The sequence below is a fragment of the Triticum aestivum genome, chromosome 3D, assembly GCF_018294505.1.
Source record: "Triticum aestivum cultivar Chinese Spring chromosome 3D, IWGSC CS RefSeq v2.1, whole genome shotgun sequence".
In the NCBI taxonomy this organism is placed as follows: Eukaryota; Viridiplantae; Streptophyta; class Magnoliopsida; order Poales; family Poaceae; genus Triticum; species Triticum aestivum.
Window position 1 is genome coordinate 77,002,864 of NC_057802.1, and position 18,387 is coordinate 77,021,250.

The 18,387-nt window shown below is 43.9% G+C and overlaps 3 protein-coding genes across 3 annotated transcripts in view; all 3 read right to left on the bottom strand.

Annotated features, from left to right (window-relative positions):
• LOC123077531 (protein SUBSTANDARD STARCH GRAIN 4, chloroplastic) overlaps positions 1-9,829 on the bottom strand; it is a 14,030-nt gene extending 4,201 nt beyond the window's left edge. The window contains exons 1-16 of the mRNA XM_044499810.1: positions 7,897-9,829; positions 7,297-7,495; positions 7,158-7,217; positions 6,805-6,909; positions 5,599-5,739; positions 5,449-5,511; positions 4,583-4,810; positions 4,408-4,491; positions 3,609-3,766; positions 2,992-3,517; positions 2,104-2,274; positions 1,920-1,979; positions 1,158-1,280; positions 524-799; positions 338-403; positions 80-211 (exon numbers count right to left, since the gene is read on the bottom strand). Coding sequence (XP_044355745.1) covers positions 80-211; positions 338-403; positions 524-799; positions 1,158-1,280; positions 1,920-1,979; positions 2,104-2,274; positions 2,992-3,517; positions 3,609-3,766; positions 4,408-4,491; positions 4,583-4,810; positions 5,449-5,511; positions 5,599-5,739; positions 6,805-6,909; positions 7,158-7,217; positions 7,297-7,495; positions 7,897-9,671 — 4,167 coding nt within the window. The 5' untranslated portion in view covers positions 9,672-9,829. The remainder of the gene's footprint in view (positions 1-79; positions 212-337; positions 404-523; positions 800-1,157; positions 1,281-1,919; positions 1,980-2,103; positions 2,275-2,991; positions 3,518-3,608; positions 3,767-4,407; positions 4,492-4,582; positions 4,811-5,448; positions 5,512-5,598; positions 5,740-6,804; positions 6,910-7,157; positions 7,218-7,296; positions 7,496-7,896) is intronic.
• Positions 9,830-10,103: 274 nt separating this feature from the next.
• On the bottom strand, positions 10,104-13,094 carry LOC123077532 (nuclear ubiquitous casein and cyclin-dependent kinase substrate 1; the record flags this gene model as incomplete). Its single annotated transcript, XM_044499811.1, is given in 3 exon segments — positions 10,104-10,740; positions 10,884-11,130; positions 12,735-13,094. Coding segments are annotated over 3 exon segments (960 nt in total). The 3' UTR covers positions 10,104-10,387.
• An 882-nt stretch (positions 13,095-13,976) lies between these two features.
• LOC123077533 (syntaxin-32) lies at positions 13,977-18,381 on the bottom strand. Its single transcript, XM_044499812.1, has 5 exons — positions 18,099-18,381; positions 16,515-16,765; positions 16,204-16,370; positions 15,370-15,579; positions 13,977-14,358 (listed from the first exon to the last, which is right to left on the bottom strand). Exons 1-5 carry the CDS (start codon positions 18,340-18,342, stop codon positions 14,199-14,201), a joined length of 1,032 nt encoding a protein of 343 aa, XP_044355747.1. The 5' UTR covers positions 18,343-18,381; the 3' UTR covers positions 13,977-14,198.
• Between the last annotated feature and the right edge of the window lie 6 nt (positions 18,382-18,387).

An 18,387-nucleotide genomic window follows, 5' to 3' on the forward strand; every position in this document is an offset into this window, starting at 1 on the left:
TAGTGTAAAGACCACTATTAGGAGTTCATCAATAATTACCGGACAAAAGTCTGATAGAGTTAATATTTGACATGCTCACCATAGTATCTCCATTCCCTCCTCCACTGGCATCAAGAGAACCACGCCAGTAACCTCTCAGTTCAGCTAAGGCCGGAAGAGTTATATCTTCAATTGTATCATCATCCAACCAGTCGTGATACATTTCGACTGCCTGTTGCAAGCAATGGGATGAAGTTAATATAAGTAGCATGTCATAATAACAAGGGAACCCGCTAATAAGGGAAACCATAACTCTATGCCTGTGATACAATATTCCTGAACTCACTATCTTTAGTACCTTTATCTGGTCACGTAGGCTTTCAGCATTGAACCCAACAGAATGCAAGCATTGCATGAAAAGTTCCTGCAAACAAATATAGGATCAAATGGCTGCTACCATCTAGCAGACCATAAACACCAACGAATATTATATCCAACAAAGGAAAAGAAAGATAGAATCACAAATACAGAACAAACTGCACACCTTCGATCTAGAACGAATAACTGGATCTGTACTTCGTGAAAGAAGTCTTGCCAGGGGAAGTATTTCAGCTACTTCAGCATCTGGAACTTCTAGTCTCATCCTCCACCTGCCCATTGAAGACATAATGCTACCAAGATGCCCTCCCATTGCTTTCTGTATGAACCCATTACCATGACTTTCCATAGGAAATCTATCACGTGTTCCTGGAAACACATACTCCCCTTGAAGCTCATACTTGCTATTAGGTTGCTCTAGGATTGACTTTTCCATTGTAATCTGGGTATTGAAAATACAAAGAATAGCTAGTAAGTCAACACAGCAAGGACTCACAACTAGCTATTAAAAATAAGATAAGAACCTCACTGGAATGTATAACTAGTGTCAAGAAAAACAACAAATGCATGCTATACATCAATTGTTTTATGTTTGTCATCTGGGAAAGGCTAACATGGGGGATGCTAGGAACCATGAAACTGAGTTATAAGTTTCCTTACTCCAAAAATTCTACTAAACTACCAAAGAGGTGGCAAAATTCTTGATTACAAGTAATACCAAACACCTGCTAAAGGTAACACATGAGATTGGCTTCAACCTCACAAAACAAGAAAATATATGTGGAAGAAAAAAAACTCACAACATCACCACTCCATCGAGCAGCTATATCAAGTGCTTCACCAAACACGCCACTAAATTTGGGACGGACCACTGACAACAAACCATGACCTCTTCTTTTCTGGAAATTAAGCTGAACTTCTGCCTGTAACAATAAAAGATCTGTTACATTAGACATCATTGGTGGATTCTCCATTTAGCAATTGATCACAATTGATTTACAACAAATACTGGAGAATGGAGCCTCCACATTTATTTATTTTTTGAGCAGAATTGGAGCCTCCACATTCGATATATGCAACTTCTCATGAAATGCAAGAAAAAAAAGGAAAAAAGTATGACTACTTAGTTGTTACTTTAGGAGCAGAAGACCACGTTGTAGTTCAAAAAAGTTTATATCAATTACAGAAAATTTATACGGCACAGAATACATAAGCTATGGACAAATAGCATAGCATTAAATAGCAGAACAACAGAAGGTGCAGCACAGAAAATGAATGATGCACATTTTCAATCCGAAAACTCCATTAACTTAACATCAGCATAATATACATTTTATTAGACTGCATCATGTAGTTAATTGAACTAACATCTCTCCTGCGAAATTTAAATTGCAGAAGTGCTTTACTATCTGACGGTATGCAAGCATCATGACTAATTACAACTCACGTGTATGAGACATAGAATCAACCAAACAGAGCTACCAACAATACAGAACCTGAAAACAGATTACCTAACCAAAAAAACACGGAGTATACCATACCCTCATCTAGGACAATATTACCTTCTGAACAAATCCACGTAATGAAGCAAGCTCCAGCTCGTCAAGTGGCAAATTCCGAACCTTTACGACCAGAAGACAAGTATCAACAATATCGAAATGGACTCTACAAGTCTTATAATGTTCAAGAAAGATTGCTGGCAAGGAAAATACACACACTAACACAACACTAACAGTAGTAGAGTACCTCCAAGTTAGTCAAACTTTCAGGATGATAACATATATTAGACTTCAGCTGCCCCTTTTGGAGGAAAATTGATAGAAGCCTCTCATCTTGAATGGCCTCATTTGTACCAAAAAACAATGGCCCGTTCACTTCTATGGAAATCTTTTCATCAGGCCTGCCGGTAGCATTTAACTATGTTGCAGGGGAATAGAGATAGTAAGAGGAAGATGATAATAATAATAATCAACATAAATACCAAATGCATACAGCACTCGCTTCAATTATTTGGAAGGTACGCTTGACATAGAAAATCATCACATCATATATATCGAAGGAGAAAATCTTTATATCGTGTTGAACCGTGGAGTTAGAATTAAAGCCTCTTAAAGAGTTAAAAGTTACTGAAATTATGCCCGTTGCTCGCATAAGTAAAATAGTTGCTGCCAGAATAGTTTACTTGGGTGAAAAATTGCTATAATTTGTCAGAGTATGTTATTATTGCAATGCAATCTGTTAAGCAGCATAAAATGGTAACAGAAGTGAATCAATTTGGATAGCAAAGTGTACCTTTAAGTGGACGAATGGCCCTCAAGCCTTGGAAAAAATAGTGAATGTATTAAGTAGACATCCATTCTTTCTATTTTTATTTGGTTCTCGTTTTATATTGCAAGGTAATGGGCACACATTTTAGTAATTTGAAGAAGTAAAGACAGGAAGTGTTTAAATCCAAAATTCCACTTTACAGACTGTTAGAGATATGTCTCTGTGCATGCTACTATTGATGATCCAAATTATAGCACTTAGTGCACACAACCGAGGCATGTACAAACAAATTGAATTAGACTATAAAATCGCATACAAGCAATGCAAGTCAAATTCAGAGGACGAAACAACAAAACAGCAACTTACCATCACAGAATCTCGTGACAAGGAAAGAAAACCAGTAGACTGAGGTGCCAGCATGAGTTGGTTAAGTTTTATTCCTGACAGAGAAATCTCCCCAACAAGCCTTGACACATCACTCTCAAGCTTACTTTGGTCCATGATACTTTGTAAAGCACCATAAATCTTGTCATCAACTACCTGGCTAGGTTTCACCACTTTTCCTTGAAATTTCACCCTTCCAGATGCTTTCAAATGTAATGGCCTTGGTGTATCAAAAGGTATTGAAGAAGCTATATGAGCAAATTCGAAGCCTCGCATGCGTAAATCCAAATCAACACTCTCCACAACTAGTGGCATAATCTTTTTCATTTGATACATCTCCTTGTACAGCGAGTAGTCATCAATATATGATGTTTGAATACGAGTATTTAAGTCAAAGGAAACTGATGATGAGTTAACCATGATATAATCATGTGCAATAACAATATTGCCCCGTGCATCAGAAAAGGAATCTTCTGCATTTGGTGCAGCCCATTTGATATCAAATTTCCTGTCATAGGTTTTTGTTGTCGTTAGAATACCAGAAAATACGTAGCTTACTTGGCCGTTAGGACTCCAGATGATAGATGTAAGATACTCACGGTCTAATAAGGGGGCCAGAAAGTCTAGTCTCTCCGTTGAGCTCGCCAATTTTCAGTGGGATCAGCTGAATTCCTCCAGGTATGTACCGATGCAAAACCTTATCAAGTAAAATGCTCCCAGATAAATTAATATCCATAGCAGAATCGTCACCTTCCCCCTGCAGAGATCTAAATATGTATTATACTTGCATAAGGTGGTAAATTTATTTTGCATCATAAGAACAGCAGAGTATCTACTGGATTTGTACAGCTGGTACAGCAAATTTGTGTGTCAGCTCTTAGGAATACGCTGCTAGTATTCCATTTATTTCGGTAGAGTACAGACTGATAAGTTATACACCCTCCGTCCCAAAATAAGTGCCGCTGATTTAGTACAAAAGACACTTATGTTGGGACGGAGGGAGCAGTTGCGATTTCCAATGTTCCAGGGGCTCAGTAGTAGACATTCACTGTAAGCCCAGAGAAATAAACAAACAAATGGTTTAGCTAGGATGTAATTATCATGTCTATGGCGAGGCCGAAGTTGTGAATAATGGACCTAAGAGTTTGGAAGGTTCTTCATGAATGCATTTGCATAGTTCGTTTCCATATGTATTTTCAATTTACGAAGTCCTGATGTCTATTCTACGTTTTCGAATATCATTGTGATCTGAGATCTTCCATCTTATTCTTGATAATGATACAGAGAGAACAAATGCTTGGATGACTATAGATGTAGAAAAAAGTCGGCTGAAAATTAGCGCAAACATGAAAAGATGACTAGGTGGAAGTGTAATCAAATAATCAATAATCACAATACCTCTGGGCAAATCCATGCATTACCAGCCCCTCGAATTTCTCCACCATCCAAAAGGCATGCTCTAATACCATATAAGTCTGCAACCTGTAGCCGGTGATAACAAAGAGAAATTAGTTGTTCAAATTTCACAAACTTCAATAATGGAAAAAAAATTAGTGGCTCTATTTCTACTCACACAGTTGTCAAGGTTGAAAGTGAAATTCGCTGATACATGAGAGAAAGGGATATGATCAAACGCAGCAACTGCACCAGCCTCCTTGTTTTGAATCACAGCTTCAGAAGCTGCAGATGGAGGCATACCAGATACTGAAAGGGACTTCCTTGAGACAATCCCACTTCCAACAAAAACAGGAGCATCAAGAGGTCCTTGACAATTAAATACAGCAGTAACAGCACCAGCCACCTAAATAAGATAAGAAGTGTACCAGCAGTTAAGTCTTAAAGGATGAACATGAAAATTTAGCCAAAACATTTTTTTAAACACATACATCATTGATAGAGATCATCCTAAGCTATTGCTAAGAAACAAATGAGACAGAACTGCTTAAATGGTATTTCAGGCACAGTTTGCGGTTGCTGAACTGCGATGTGTGATCATATTTTAATATTTTATATGTACTGCAGAAAATAGCTACAGAAAAAAGAAATGGTAATATTAAGCTGGTCAGACAAACGGGATTATCACTATCCACACGAGAGTGGTCATTTTGCTTCATCAAGAAGTTGATTTTTAATGCTAAGAACCATGATAACTGGTATTTTAAGATAAATCACAAGTGTCATTGCCGGGCAATTCAAATGAGTGGAATAAACCATCTATCATACACCTACATAAAAAAGTCAGGTTGTGCAGTGCATTTTATATTGAAGTCAAACTTATTTTTCGTGTTGTGCCATATATGCAGTTTCAGTATAGCTAACTCCAGATATGATTTCAGATGGATCATCACATTGAATCGGCAGTACAAAACAGAGTATATTGTTTTTCGCTGCATGCAGGAATCTAGTATTTCCAAATAAGTCAAGTAAAGTATGTCGAACCGGAAACATCAGAGGCTTCATTTTCACCGACTTCATAAGCGCGTTAACTTCAACAGACGGAACCTGAAAAAAAAAGATATCAAGTAAATGTATGAGTTGCTGTTTAGGGGACTACATGTATATACAATGTAAGTAGCAACTTAAAGATACCTGGCACATTAGATGGAACTCTCCATCCTCAGGATTTAAACCAAAATCGCCAGAAGTTTCAACCGGAACATCACCAAACCAACCACTTGCATTATGCAGAAATACTCTTTGACCACGGAATGACAGAGTTGCCACTATTTCCTGAATATGTTCAGGCTTCCATTAAAACTATAATCACTTGGAATGTTTGCAGCAGTAATATTTGGAAAGTAGTTACTGTTTGCATATCAAAGTACGGAAATTCGGAAGACATCTGAGCACATGTGGCCTAGTTTTCACATTAGAGCCAAATGTCAGCGTCTGAAATAGATACTTAATTTGAAATGCTAATGACTGATCTGTTTCTTACTACACTGCAGATCAACAGCACCCAACCTGAGGCGCCCTGAGAACACGCTATATAGCAGCCGCTAATATGACAATATCGCTTCTCCAACACCTCATTCTTCAGTCTCTTTCTCCCTTAGCTAATACATTATGCCAGAAACTTGTGCATCCAGCATACATGTGTTGAAGTGTATGCCTAGCCCTTTCTGGCTTTCCATCAGTTCGGACTTTTGGTTGCGTTGGCTAGTGCATGAAGCTTAACATGGTATATGTGGATTGCCTAGCCCTTTCCATGAGTTCGGACTTTTGGTTGTGTTGGCTAGTGCACGAAGCTCAACATCATGGATATCATTTGTCAATACTGGAAACCATAAGTATAAAATGTTGCTTATAATGAAGTATGGCCAATTGTTGCACATCAAAATCCAAATTTTGGGTAGTCGATAAATTCACATTTTAGAAAATGCTAGGCAAACCCACATAGTACAGAAGTTCTTTCCAGGAAATTCAACAACAATTAAACTGGCCCACCTGATGATTCATCTATCATTCCTGGAAACCCTCATGAATTTCTAGCTATACCCCTGATTCTAGTCATTTCAACAATATTCACCAGCGACCAATTGTGTTTACTTTTAAAGAAGTAACTAGGCACTCATTTTTCACCCACAACACAACACTCTAGTTATTGGTAAAGTAAGGGGTCAATGACCTACGAGAATATTGGTAGCTCAGGTTAATGGCAAATCAACAAGAAGGCATTAACATTAAAGCCATGTTAATCTGTCTTGTGCCTATGAAAACTGATTCCTCGCAAGACCCTACTTATTACAAACATGCAGAGTTGGAAAAACAAATGAGGTAAGGCATAAGTATTACCGAAAATGATGAGGGAGCATCTAATATCTGAAAACCTAGGCCTTTCACATCAAGCTGGCCATGAATGCTCGGAAAACTATCACCTTTCGACATACAGATATGCACCTGGAGAAGGAAAAAGAGAAATATTGATGTACGCATTTAGTATCTCCAAGCATGAAAAAAAGCAGTTCTCATGACGCATGTATGTCTAGAACTCTAGATGTAGCAATGTAGCATGAACCTTGTGGCAAGTTCAGTTATTCATTAAGTACATGTGGAAGTCATGTCCAGGTATTGTCTAAATTGTATGCACAAGTGGCTGATATTAATACTGAAATTGAACATGTAAGAGATTAAGTTTAGAAAAGCACCTCACCAGTTGCTCTTCCTTTGTGCCAGACAACTGGTATTTCTAGGATACGCTCAAACAGCTGCACATGAAAATTGTCCTTCAACACAAGAACTAAGAACTGTAGCATCTTGTATACATAATAAAAGTAGGTGCATTACCGGAGCAAAAGCATTGACTACATTCAGATTAGCATGCCATGTTTGCTCCGCTATGTCAACAAAGACATCTGTAGAAAGATAACCCCCTCCTTGAGAAGTTTGATCTTGTCTCCACTCCATGCAGTTCCCAGTGACATGCACATGTACACGATTATAGGAGTTTTTGAACTTGACATGTCCATTAGCCTGTTTCATTTCCCTACAATAGTAAGGCAACGACTACAAACTTAGTTGATGTTCATTTATAATGCCGCAGTTGCACCCCAACCCCCTTTTAAAAGAGCCTATAATAATGCACTGAATAATACGAGTAAGATAAGTTGAAATATACTGTACCCTCATTACAGTAATTTACTTGACAATATAACTCCTGAAAATAAGAATTAACAATATAAATCCGAACACCGGTTATGAGAATATTTATTGTTCACAGAAATTTAATTGTTGGGGAATGCAGTAAATTCATGGGAAGAGATAGATGATCACAAAAATACCCCAATATAATTTCCAACAGTGATACACTAATACATTTTGAAAATGCACAAGAAAGGACAGAAGAGCACATATTTGCAATAAAAATGGCAAATGATGAGGTCAAACCTTGGTTCCTGATCACCGTATCCTAGAAGCATCAAGTTCCCTCCACTGAAATAAACAGAATCCAGTGTGATAGGAAGCATATGCTGAGCCCCACCAGGATTTATCTGGTCAACCCCTTCTACGAGTCCAGCAGGGGCGTCTTCAAGACCGATAGCAAATCGCGACTTCAACTTTTGAATTTCAACACCCAAAGAAGCATATGGTGCATTGAAATTAACACGGGAGCCCTTTGCCTGCAAAGGCCAAAATGACCGACCAATATTATCTTCAGAAAGACTCTCAAATTCCTCCAACATGTGGCCTTGGTACAAGTTGCCCTCGTCATGCTGCACATCTTCCAAATGGTTGCATACCAACATTTTGTTATCGGAGTGATGCAAACTATGCTGGCTAGGTTGTTGATTATGAGAATGCTCCGCATACACATCATTTGCATCGATGATTGGCATTGCACTTGCAGATTTGCCTTCACCTAGACAGTCCAGACAACGACTACTATTTGGTGGCAATTCACCAGAATTCTCTGGTGCCGTATCAGAGCTGACAATCGGTGCATCATTTGAAGTGCATTTAGATGAATTATTCCCAGAACCAGGGGATGAGTTATCAGGATTACCACTATCCATGTTTTCAAAATATGCCACAGCAGCCTGTGCACTACGCCGAAGGATCCTTTCCTGAGAGGAATTGTCGATGCCCGATACCACCTTGCTGTGACCTTTTCTCCTGTACCTTCGCTTGGTAGGGTTCGGGATCATCCTAGACCAGAAGTTGATGCCCGGGATGCGCGATTTCACACCAAACGATTTCTCCAAATCCGCATGCTTTGAGCTAGAGTCAATAATGCCTGGATCCATGTGTCGATCGTTCCTGTGCATTTCATCAGCACAGAGGGGTGGGCTACTAGCCTTCCCATTTCCGACAGGTCCATCATCCTCCAGCATCTCGTCAGCCGAACGTGAAGTGGATTGGCCACTGGGAACTATGTATCCCCTTTGAGCAGATTCCCTAGCGGCTCTGTCCCTCTCCTCGTCCCACTGCCCCCCAGCCTTCTCCCTGGCGAGCCTCCTAGTCTTGGTACGGTAATCAATGCCCTCCTCCGACGAGTTCCTCTTGGGCTTCCCCTCCTCGGACGGCGCGGGGATGCCCAGCCAGGAGAAATCCTTCCTCTGCGCGACGAGCGCGGTGGGGTCGGAGAGCAGGGCGTCGACGACGACCCGCCCCCGCCTGAGGCTGGCGAAGGGCCTGACCCTGATCTTCATGACGGGCACCTCGGCGCAGGAGAACTCGTCGGCGCGCGGGCCGACGGAGCAGGTGTGGAGCGTGATCCCGAGCGGCGAGACGCTGCGCGCGCCGCCGACGCGCACCTCCCGCTGGAGGTAGTCCCCGAGCGCGGCGCAGGCGGCCGGGAGGAGGCGCGCCTCGACGAAGGCCCGCGCGCGGTGCTGCGCGTACCATGAGAGCGCGGCGGCGACGGAGAGCACGGCGGCGAAGGCGGAGCAGCGCACGAGGAAGAGGCCCTCCCGCCATACGGAGGCCAGGGAGCCGATCAGGGCCCGCAGCGGCGGCGGGCGGTGGTGGTCGTGGCCGTGGCCGTGGCTGGGGAGGCAGTCGCTCGAGTCGGAGACCCTGAGGCGGAGCAGCGGGGGCGGGTCGAGGCGCGCGAGGGTTAGGACGGGCCTCGGGGCGTGGCGGCGGCAGCGCGCGCGGCGGGGCCGGCGGACGAGGAGGGGCGGCGGCGCGAGGAAGGGCGAGACGCGGAGGCAGTGCGACATTGCGTCGGGCTGGCCGCCTAGGTGACCATTTGCGTGCGGCGGGAGGAAGAGAGATGGGATGGGTGGGTGGAGTAGTAGTCACCGGCAGTGGGCGGGCCGAGAGAGAGGGATGGACGGGGGAGAGATGCTTGCCTCTCGCTGGGGTCGTTGCCTACTTGCCGTGCTCGCTTCTTTTTGGATTTGCCGCAGATGATTTGTCTTCCCTTCGCCTCTTCTTGTCTCCTTTGTGATGAAAGCGAAAGCCAAGAGAAGCTTATTCTTTCGCTCATCTTTCTCGTACAAAAGATGGCCTACGAGCAGCATAAGGAATGAATGTTTTTCAGAGGGCAAAAATAACAAACACGCTAACAAAGACGCTCCTACAAAAGAAGGCATCAGGAACCTAAAGACAACCATGAAGCATCATCCACACAGAGAGAGCGGGAGAGAAAGTACCCAAGAGGCCCTGTTGGCCATGTTGTTGTCTATCATAAGTTCAACCGGATCAACACAATTCAAAACACAATTACAACGACCGTTCTGGTGACCACAAAGGCCTTCCAGAATTCCGAAACCGAATATCAGAAAGGCGCTCCATGGTCACCATAAATACACAACTCTGGGGAGGACGGGACGGGACAGGGAAAAAGTTTATTGCGACGGGTCCAAAACGAACAAGGGGATCATTCATTATCGAAACTCAGAGCATCTCAAAACTTGGGCGGCCCGGCCCCTTTTTACCGCACGGGTTGCTGGTTGTAATGGTTCTTCTCCTTCTTCTTTGCCGCCGCGAGCCTGGCGGTCCTGGCTGCCGCCTCTGCCGCGGCGATCTTTGCAGCTGTGTCCGTCTCCTTGCCCGACTTCTTCTTCTTCATCGACGCCATCTTCTTTAGGCGCTCCTTAACATCCACAGCCGTGTCTTCCTCGGGTTCTGCACTGGCAGCCTCCTCCGACACTTCAGCTTCCTTTGCCTCCTTTGCGCTCTTGTCCTTCTTGTTCTTCTTCTTCTTGGCATTCTTGCTCTCTGAAGGGGCAGGTGCGTCTTCCTTTCTCTCTCCATCACCAGCTTGACTCGCACCTTTCTTCTCAGCTGCAACAATGTTTATCATGTATGTAAGAACAAAGTTTATAAAAGCAATGAAGCCACATATAGGTACTCGGCTTTATTAGTCCTCCACAGCGCTACATAAGGGAAATATAAAAAGGGGGGAATCACTTAAAGTGGAGCATTACCATTGTTGTTTCCATCTTGTGCAGCATCGCTTGTGTTTTCAGAAATTCCCAACTCAGCTAACACAGCATCAAGTTCAGCCAGTTCCTTCTTTTTCAACTCCTTTTTGGACAGCTGCCTTTCTGTCTCTTTAGGTGCTGCTGCAACTTTCTTCACATCAGGATCAGCAGCTTCCACTTCCTGCTCAGGTTCATCCTCGGCACCATCCTCAGCCTCATCATCATGCTCCTCATCCTCACTTTCAATTTCCTGCAGCACATAGAAGCAATGCATCTAAGAACAGTATCACCAAGGTATACAGACACAACTATTACCATGTTCAACATCAGGCGAACCTCTGGCCGACAAAGTTCAAACAAGATAAATTCTGGTAGAAATCTAATAAGTAGAGGCAGTTCCTTATGACTTGCCTAGACAACCTGAACAGGAACTTGGACCGAATTACTATCAATCAATTTTAAATATATGTTTTCATTGTGTCTGGGGTGCTTGAACTCAAAAGGAATTACAGGTGCCATAACCTCTCCCTGACTTCAATTACTCCGAAAAAACCTATGTTAAGAACTCTCAACAACTTTCCATAAAAACTACCAAAAGAACAGCATGACATCTTCAATACAGAATAAGTGAGAGAGATACTGATGGCATCAAATAGGTAGTCTTCCATCGCATTTTTTGTGTGCATTATGTGCCACTACACGCTAGTCACAAAGTTGTTATACCTAGTGTGCAACATGGATAAAACACTAGTACATCAATGAGTGATAAGTACAGGAAATGCTACAACGTTAATGCATATCATGCCTACACTTGCCATGTGCAATAATAAATTAACAGATAATACACTGACAAAAAAGGAATATCACATCAACGCAAATAGAAATTCACAGGCCATAAATGCCCCAAAAGGCGGAAGTAAATACACTCACTTATAACCCATTTGTCGCACTGAACATCCATTCCGAAATGACAGGGGATACGGTTCACAAAATTAATCTGGCAGGAATTAGTACACCACAGCCTACAGGATGCCCCCTGACCTCACTCCGACAACTCTCCCATCATACCGACAGTGTACGAATTCTTGTTGCAACGCACCACTTCCATAACAAGACCTAACTTGAAACTCCTTGCCCGCTGAACACGTCACATGGCGATGGGGATGCCGTTATCAATAATCCCCCAGTCACTGAACATACGTTACACAACGATGGGGATGCCGTTATCAATAATCCCAGTCACTGAACATACGTCACACAACTATGGGGATACCGTTATCAATAATCCCAGTCACTGAACATACGCCACACAACAATGGGGATACCGTTATCAATAATCCCAGAGTCAATGAACATACGTCACACAACAATCGTCAATCGATATACCGTTATCAATAATCCCACAGTCACTGAACGTTACGCAACGATCGAGATACCGTTATCAATAATCCTGCAGTCTTGTCCCCTGCCTCACTCAACCAAACAAGCACACACCAATACGGACACCATACGGAATACAGCTAAGCCGCTTCCGATTCGGATTCGCTGCTTCAAATAATAACTACAGATATAATTCAAAGCGCAATTGTCCACTGGGCACACATTGTGCATCAATGGTGGCTAGCGTTCACAATTAACCCAGCAGGCATCAGTACACTCATAGTCTACAGATGCCCCCCTGCCCCACTCAATCCAACATCTGCATATCAACACTACCACCATATGCAAACTAAACTAATCAGTAATCATATGGGCGTCGCACAACAGCACACTTTCCGTCTCAACCAAAATAAACAGATCATGAACAGCACAAACAAATAAACAGGGGCGTGCGTAACAGGGAGAGAGATGGACCTCCGGCAGGGCGGCGTGGACAGCATCCACCTCGTCCTCCTCCTCCTCCTTGGCCGTTTTGGCGGCGGCGTGGTCGTTCCCCCAGATGGGCGCGGGGGGCGCGGTGGTGGCGAAGTAGTCGTCGTCGTCGTCGTCCTCGACGTCGGCCCACGACTTGGTGTTGAGCGGCGCGGGCGCCCAGAAGAGCTCCTTCTGCTGCTGCGGCGTGGGCTCGTCGCCCTGCTTCCCTCCCTTGGAGGAGCCCCCCTTGGCCTTGTCGCCCTTCTTCTTCTTCTTGAGGGTCTCGAGCGCTGCGAACACGTTGCCGGTGTTGAGCTTGGCCTCGTCCGCCGCGCCTCCCCTCCTGCCTCCGCCCACCATACCCGGGGATGCGACGAAGCCCGGCGGCTAGGGGACCCCGAAATCGGAATCTAAATCTAGCCCCGCGGCGGCAGCGGTCTCGGGGGACGGCCGCCGATCTGCGCGCGACGGGCCGGGGCGTGCGTACGGAGCGGCCGGATAGGGGGGCTGCCTGTCGTCGGCTTGATCGGCGGCGCCGCGGCGGCGTTGGGATTAGGGTTTTGAGACGGGAGGGTGGGGTGGGGTTGGGTTGGGTTGGGTTGCGGTGGTGTGTCGAGAGAGGTAAAACGGCGTGCTCTGTCGCTGGTTTATAGAGCGAGGGACGGGATGGGATGGGATGGGACGGACGGACGGGTAGCCGTTTCTGGTCTGCGCTGCGCTCCTGCAGGAGGGTTGTGGCCTGCCCGCCCGCCCGCCCAGCTTATCTTTCCGCAGCGAGCGAGCGAGCTGAGGTCTATCCGTGCGGCCACGCGCAAGCGCGACCCGGAGCCGTGTCGTAGGATGCCGGCCTACGTCCTCGTGTTTTTGTTACGGTCTGCAGCATCTGCACGTGTACTCCGTCCGATGCACAGGGTGAAACCGGTTTCAGCTGCTGCTGCTGTTGGGAATTCTGCCGCCACCGTTCTCTTCGACTGGCACCGGGCGTACTGGAAAGTGAAAAGGGGGTTCGAAACAGGACGCGACAGGCAGAACCGGCGCTGCCTATACTAGTACATCGTTTAAACCAAAAACAGAAAAAGTTTCTGAGCCAAAAGGACGACTCAAGGGGGCAGGTGAGCCGGAATTAGAGAGACAGAGCGCGCGCAAGGGCAGGACCGACAGAGGCTTTTATTATCAGCAACAAACATTTTCAGCAAAGATTACACGAGTTTAACCTATATATCACCGCACGCCATGAGACAGTATTATAAAACATACTGTAATAAAAATATAATACTACCGCCCGGTCGGTAGTAACAACAGATCCATCCTGGATGCTTCCCCCAATTTACATGACCACGGAGGCTACTAGACTGCCTGCCGCTTATCATCATCATCCCAGTGAAAATTGTGTACATGGTGTATGTAGTTCGGTAAAAATTAAAGAATATACTTGCACACAACATGCGTTACAAGGGGTGGGGATCATGCCACGAAGAATATGAAGATCATGAGGAACACCATCAGCACGAAGAATATCTTCATCATCAGCCACCTGTTTGACGAGATGCTGTTGAGGTACTTCAAGAGTTGGCCCTGCGCTCCCTCGACGTTGGCTACCGTCTCCTCCATGTTCTCATCGATTCTGCCATACATAGCACACAAGTACACGTTTAAGGGAAGACTCTTAACCCAATGGAATAAAAGAAAAGAAAAACATGAACTAGGTTTGGCGCACAAAACCTAGTCTCCTCCATCTGAGATAATTTTACCATGAACAAAGTACTCCCTCCGTTCCATAATGTCGTGCGTATAGATTTTCTGACTTGTTAAACTTTGCAAATTTTGACCAAGTTTATTGAGAACCATTTATATGCACAATACCAAATATATAAAATATGAAATACTCCCTCTGTAATGAAATATAAGAGCGTTTATATCACGAGAGTAGAGTGATCTAAACGCTCTTAGTATTTCTTTACGGAGGGAGTACATCTTATGATGAATCTAATAATGTGTTTGGTATTCTAGATGTAACTGTTTTGTCCCAAAACTTGGTCAAAGTTTATAAGGTTTGACTTTTCAGAAAATCTATATGCTCTACATTATGGAATGGAGAGAGTATTGGCACAGAAAACATAGTCTACTGGAGATAATACATCTGAACTAATTTTATCATGAATAATAAAGAATATTTATGCCTAGCAAGCTTAATAATACTTGACCAACAGATCAGGGACCAGAATCTTGTGCTGCGGTAGGGGGCATACTAAAGTAGTCAATTAAGAAGATCAGGAGAAGCGCCTAGACAAACATCACATACCCTCCAATCAATATTAATCGTCGCTCAAACGGATGTATCTAACACTAAAACACGTCTAGATACATCCATTTCAGCGACAACTAATATGGATCGGAGGGAGTACCATGTATCCTTCTGATTTAAAGATAACTCAAGCCAGATCATCATGCTAAACAACTAAGATTCATCACTATTTTCAGAAAATGCCTTATAATGGGATTCTCTAGGGTGTGATCCAGTCCGACATCTTGGAGCTGTAAATAATTATTCAAAATGAAATATGAATATGACTCAAAGTCTAAGATTGCTACTCCTGAAAATATATACGACAAACTTAGTTTGCGTAAAGTTCACCTGATTGCTAACTCTCCCTGCTGAGACACCATGGTTGCCAGCTGGGTAAAAATGTTGCTCAGCTCATGGATGGTTGATTCCACATTTTGAAGAGCCTCAGCTCTGCTCTGCATGTAACTATCCTGCTGTACTGCCAATTGCTGCTGCTGCATGAAAGCAGGAGACGACGACGACGATGATGATGCTCCATGATCTCCATTAGTCTTCTTCCTGGTGAACAGAAGCAGAAGATTCAAAACCAAACTCATGAAGCACGCTGCAATACTTGCAGAGCTTTCTATGGTTAAAGCAACAGTAACGCAAGAGTAGTCCAATTCGATTACATTAGTTCATTAAGAAGATCAGATCTGCATGTATGTATTTGTTAGTTTAGTATTCCATTGTTTAGCAGACGGTTATATGAGCCTTCCGAGTATTGCATTTCTAATATAGAAATGGAATAAGAACTGTTTTATCATGCTACCCTTGCATGACAACATCCTTTTCCTACCTTCCTTCTCCTTAGACACCATTCAGTCAAGGTTTCATCATGGCACGTGGGCATCAGGGTTCAGGGTCTCAACCCCATAATACTCATAAGTATTAATAATGGTACAGTTTCAAAATACTACTGGCTCTATTAGGGGCAGGGAATTGTTTTGCAAAACTTTGTCTATACCATTTATTAGGAGTGTCATGTTCTGCAAAAACAGACACCTGACAATAAGAAGCACCAAGCGTATGGCGGTGCAATCTCTGACTAGCATAGCATGTGAAGGCCTAAGCTAAGGTGGTTGTGCATAACTGCTCACAATGTTAGTACACACTGATCAAACTGAATGCTTGCAATGGTACCTCTGAAACAACGGCGTAGTTGCAGAGTCACTGGCCCATGGCGCTGGGGGTGCAGCGTCGGATGCCTCTCTGGGAACAAGGGGCCTCTGACGAATGAATGGATTTGATGCATCTTTTGCAGCTGAGGAGGAGAACATTTGCCTTCTGTTTTCATGGACCTTCAAATTCTGCACATTCAGGGAGAAACACACTTAGTGCACCATTTATAATGAAGACACTGCACCATTTATAATGAAGACACTATCCAAAGAAAAAGGAAACATGGTGACAATATATTTGAATCAGGAAAGCATTTACTATTTTTATCTGACCTCTGTCCGCATTGTAAGGACTTCTTTGAATTCTTTCGTTGCACTCATCAGTCGATTTTTCAGGTTGTCCACAACTGTAGTGGAATGATTTGTTGTGTCCTTGGAAAGATTGCCGCTCTCATTTTGTGAATTGCACAGAACTTGTAAGTCCATAACAGCATTATTCAAAGCACCAATATCCTTCTTAACAACTGCAGTCAACTCTTGTATCTCTAAGGTAGGGTCATCAAAAACAGATGTCTTCTTTGCCACTGTAAACAATCATGTTGTAAAATCAGCATCGATCCATACTTTATACTCCCTCTGTTCACTTTTATAAGACGTTTTAGACAGCTGAAATTGAACTGTTTTGGGAGTTGTCTTAAATATCTAAACGGTCTTCCAAAAGTGAACAGAGGGAGTACTGTAAATACACACAGAGCAAGTGTTGACATCATAGTTCAATATGGTTAACTTGCTGACAGGTGAAATAAAAAAGCAGTACATAACTATGAATGTTACTTTCTCGGTCAATAGTATCAAGAGGTCATTTACAAAATTTCCCATTCAACTGATAGCAGTTGTAAATTTTACAACCAATAACTTTGCATCAAAGTGCGAGGAAGCAGCTAAGCCACCACACTGCTATTAAGATATTACTTAGGTGGGAGGCCAAACTAATAAAAAATGTTAAGCTTCATCTAGTGCTTATGAATACAAAGAAGGTGCAAATAAGTAGAAACTATGTTCAATCCACATTTGACAGCGGTAGGCATACATCTATCTACATTTTCTACCTTCATGCAGTGTTACCAATGCAATGCAATGCAGAAAGTGCAGTGAAATCTTCTGAGGAAGGTATTAACCAACCAAAGACATCTAAAGCGGAGACAAGCACTCTAGAAGTGGCAACAGAATTAGTAGTACAGGGATACATACTAGTACAAATGATTATAAAAAAGGAACAATCAGTGAGCCCTCACTGCACAGCACTAGAGCAGATATGCAGACATTTCATATATCACTGAGAGACCAAGGTACTAGTTTACATTCAATGCACATGCACATAGCTGATGCATATAATCGCATTGAGACTGGACTTCTTTGCTCATCTAGCTTCAAACATGGTAATGGACAAAAGAAGCATCTTACTAGCAAGTACTAGAATATATCAGATGTAGTAATTCATAAACAGGCACAAAATGAGGCAGATGCCATCACTGCTATCATCGCAACAAGTGCAGAACAGCTGTCATGATACCAACAAAGCAAACTACGACAGCGCGATCTCCAGTAAGTACACAAACACTCAAAGATCAATAAAAATAGCAGACATCTAATCCAAATGTCATACGAGCACTAGGTAAGAAACAAGCATGCTTCGTACAATATATATACATAGCCATCCATGCACGTTGGCGTCTCCTCAGGCTACGAACTAATCAAGCATGAGCCGCGCAGCTTGCAGCTAGGGTGTTCCGAGATCCCAACCCAACAGCGCGGAGGGGAGGAACTAATCGCTGAACTAATCGGTGGCAACACAAGCACGAAGGTTGTATTGGTAGTAAATGGAAATGTAAAAAGGGGGGAGTTAGATAGTTATACATTTAGCGAGGCGGGCGAGCTTCTGGGAGGTCTGGTGGATCCCGAGCCCGATCTTGGAGGCGCGGCGGTTGAACTCGGAGTGCGCCGACGCGACGGAGCGCGAGTCGTCGAGGGGCCCGGCGCTGCCGCTGGCCGACGCGGCGGCGGGGGACAGGGCGACGTGGCGGCGCGCGCTCTCGACGGCGGAGCGGAACTCGTTGGTGCGGTCCCGGAACGACGCCGGGGCGGACCGCGACAGGTTCATGGCCGCCGCCGACGCCGGATCTGGATCTGGGCCGCCGCGTAGGTT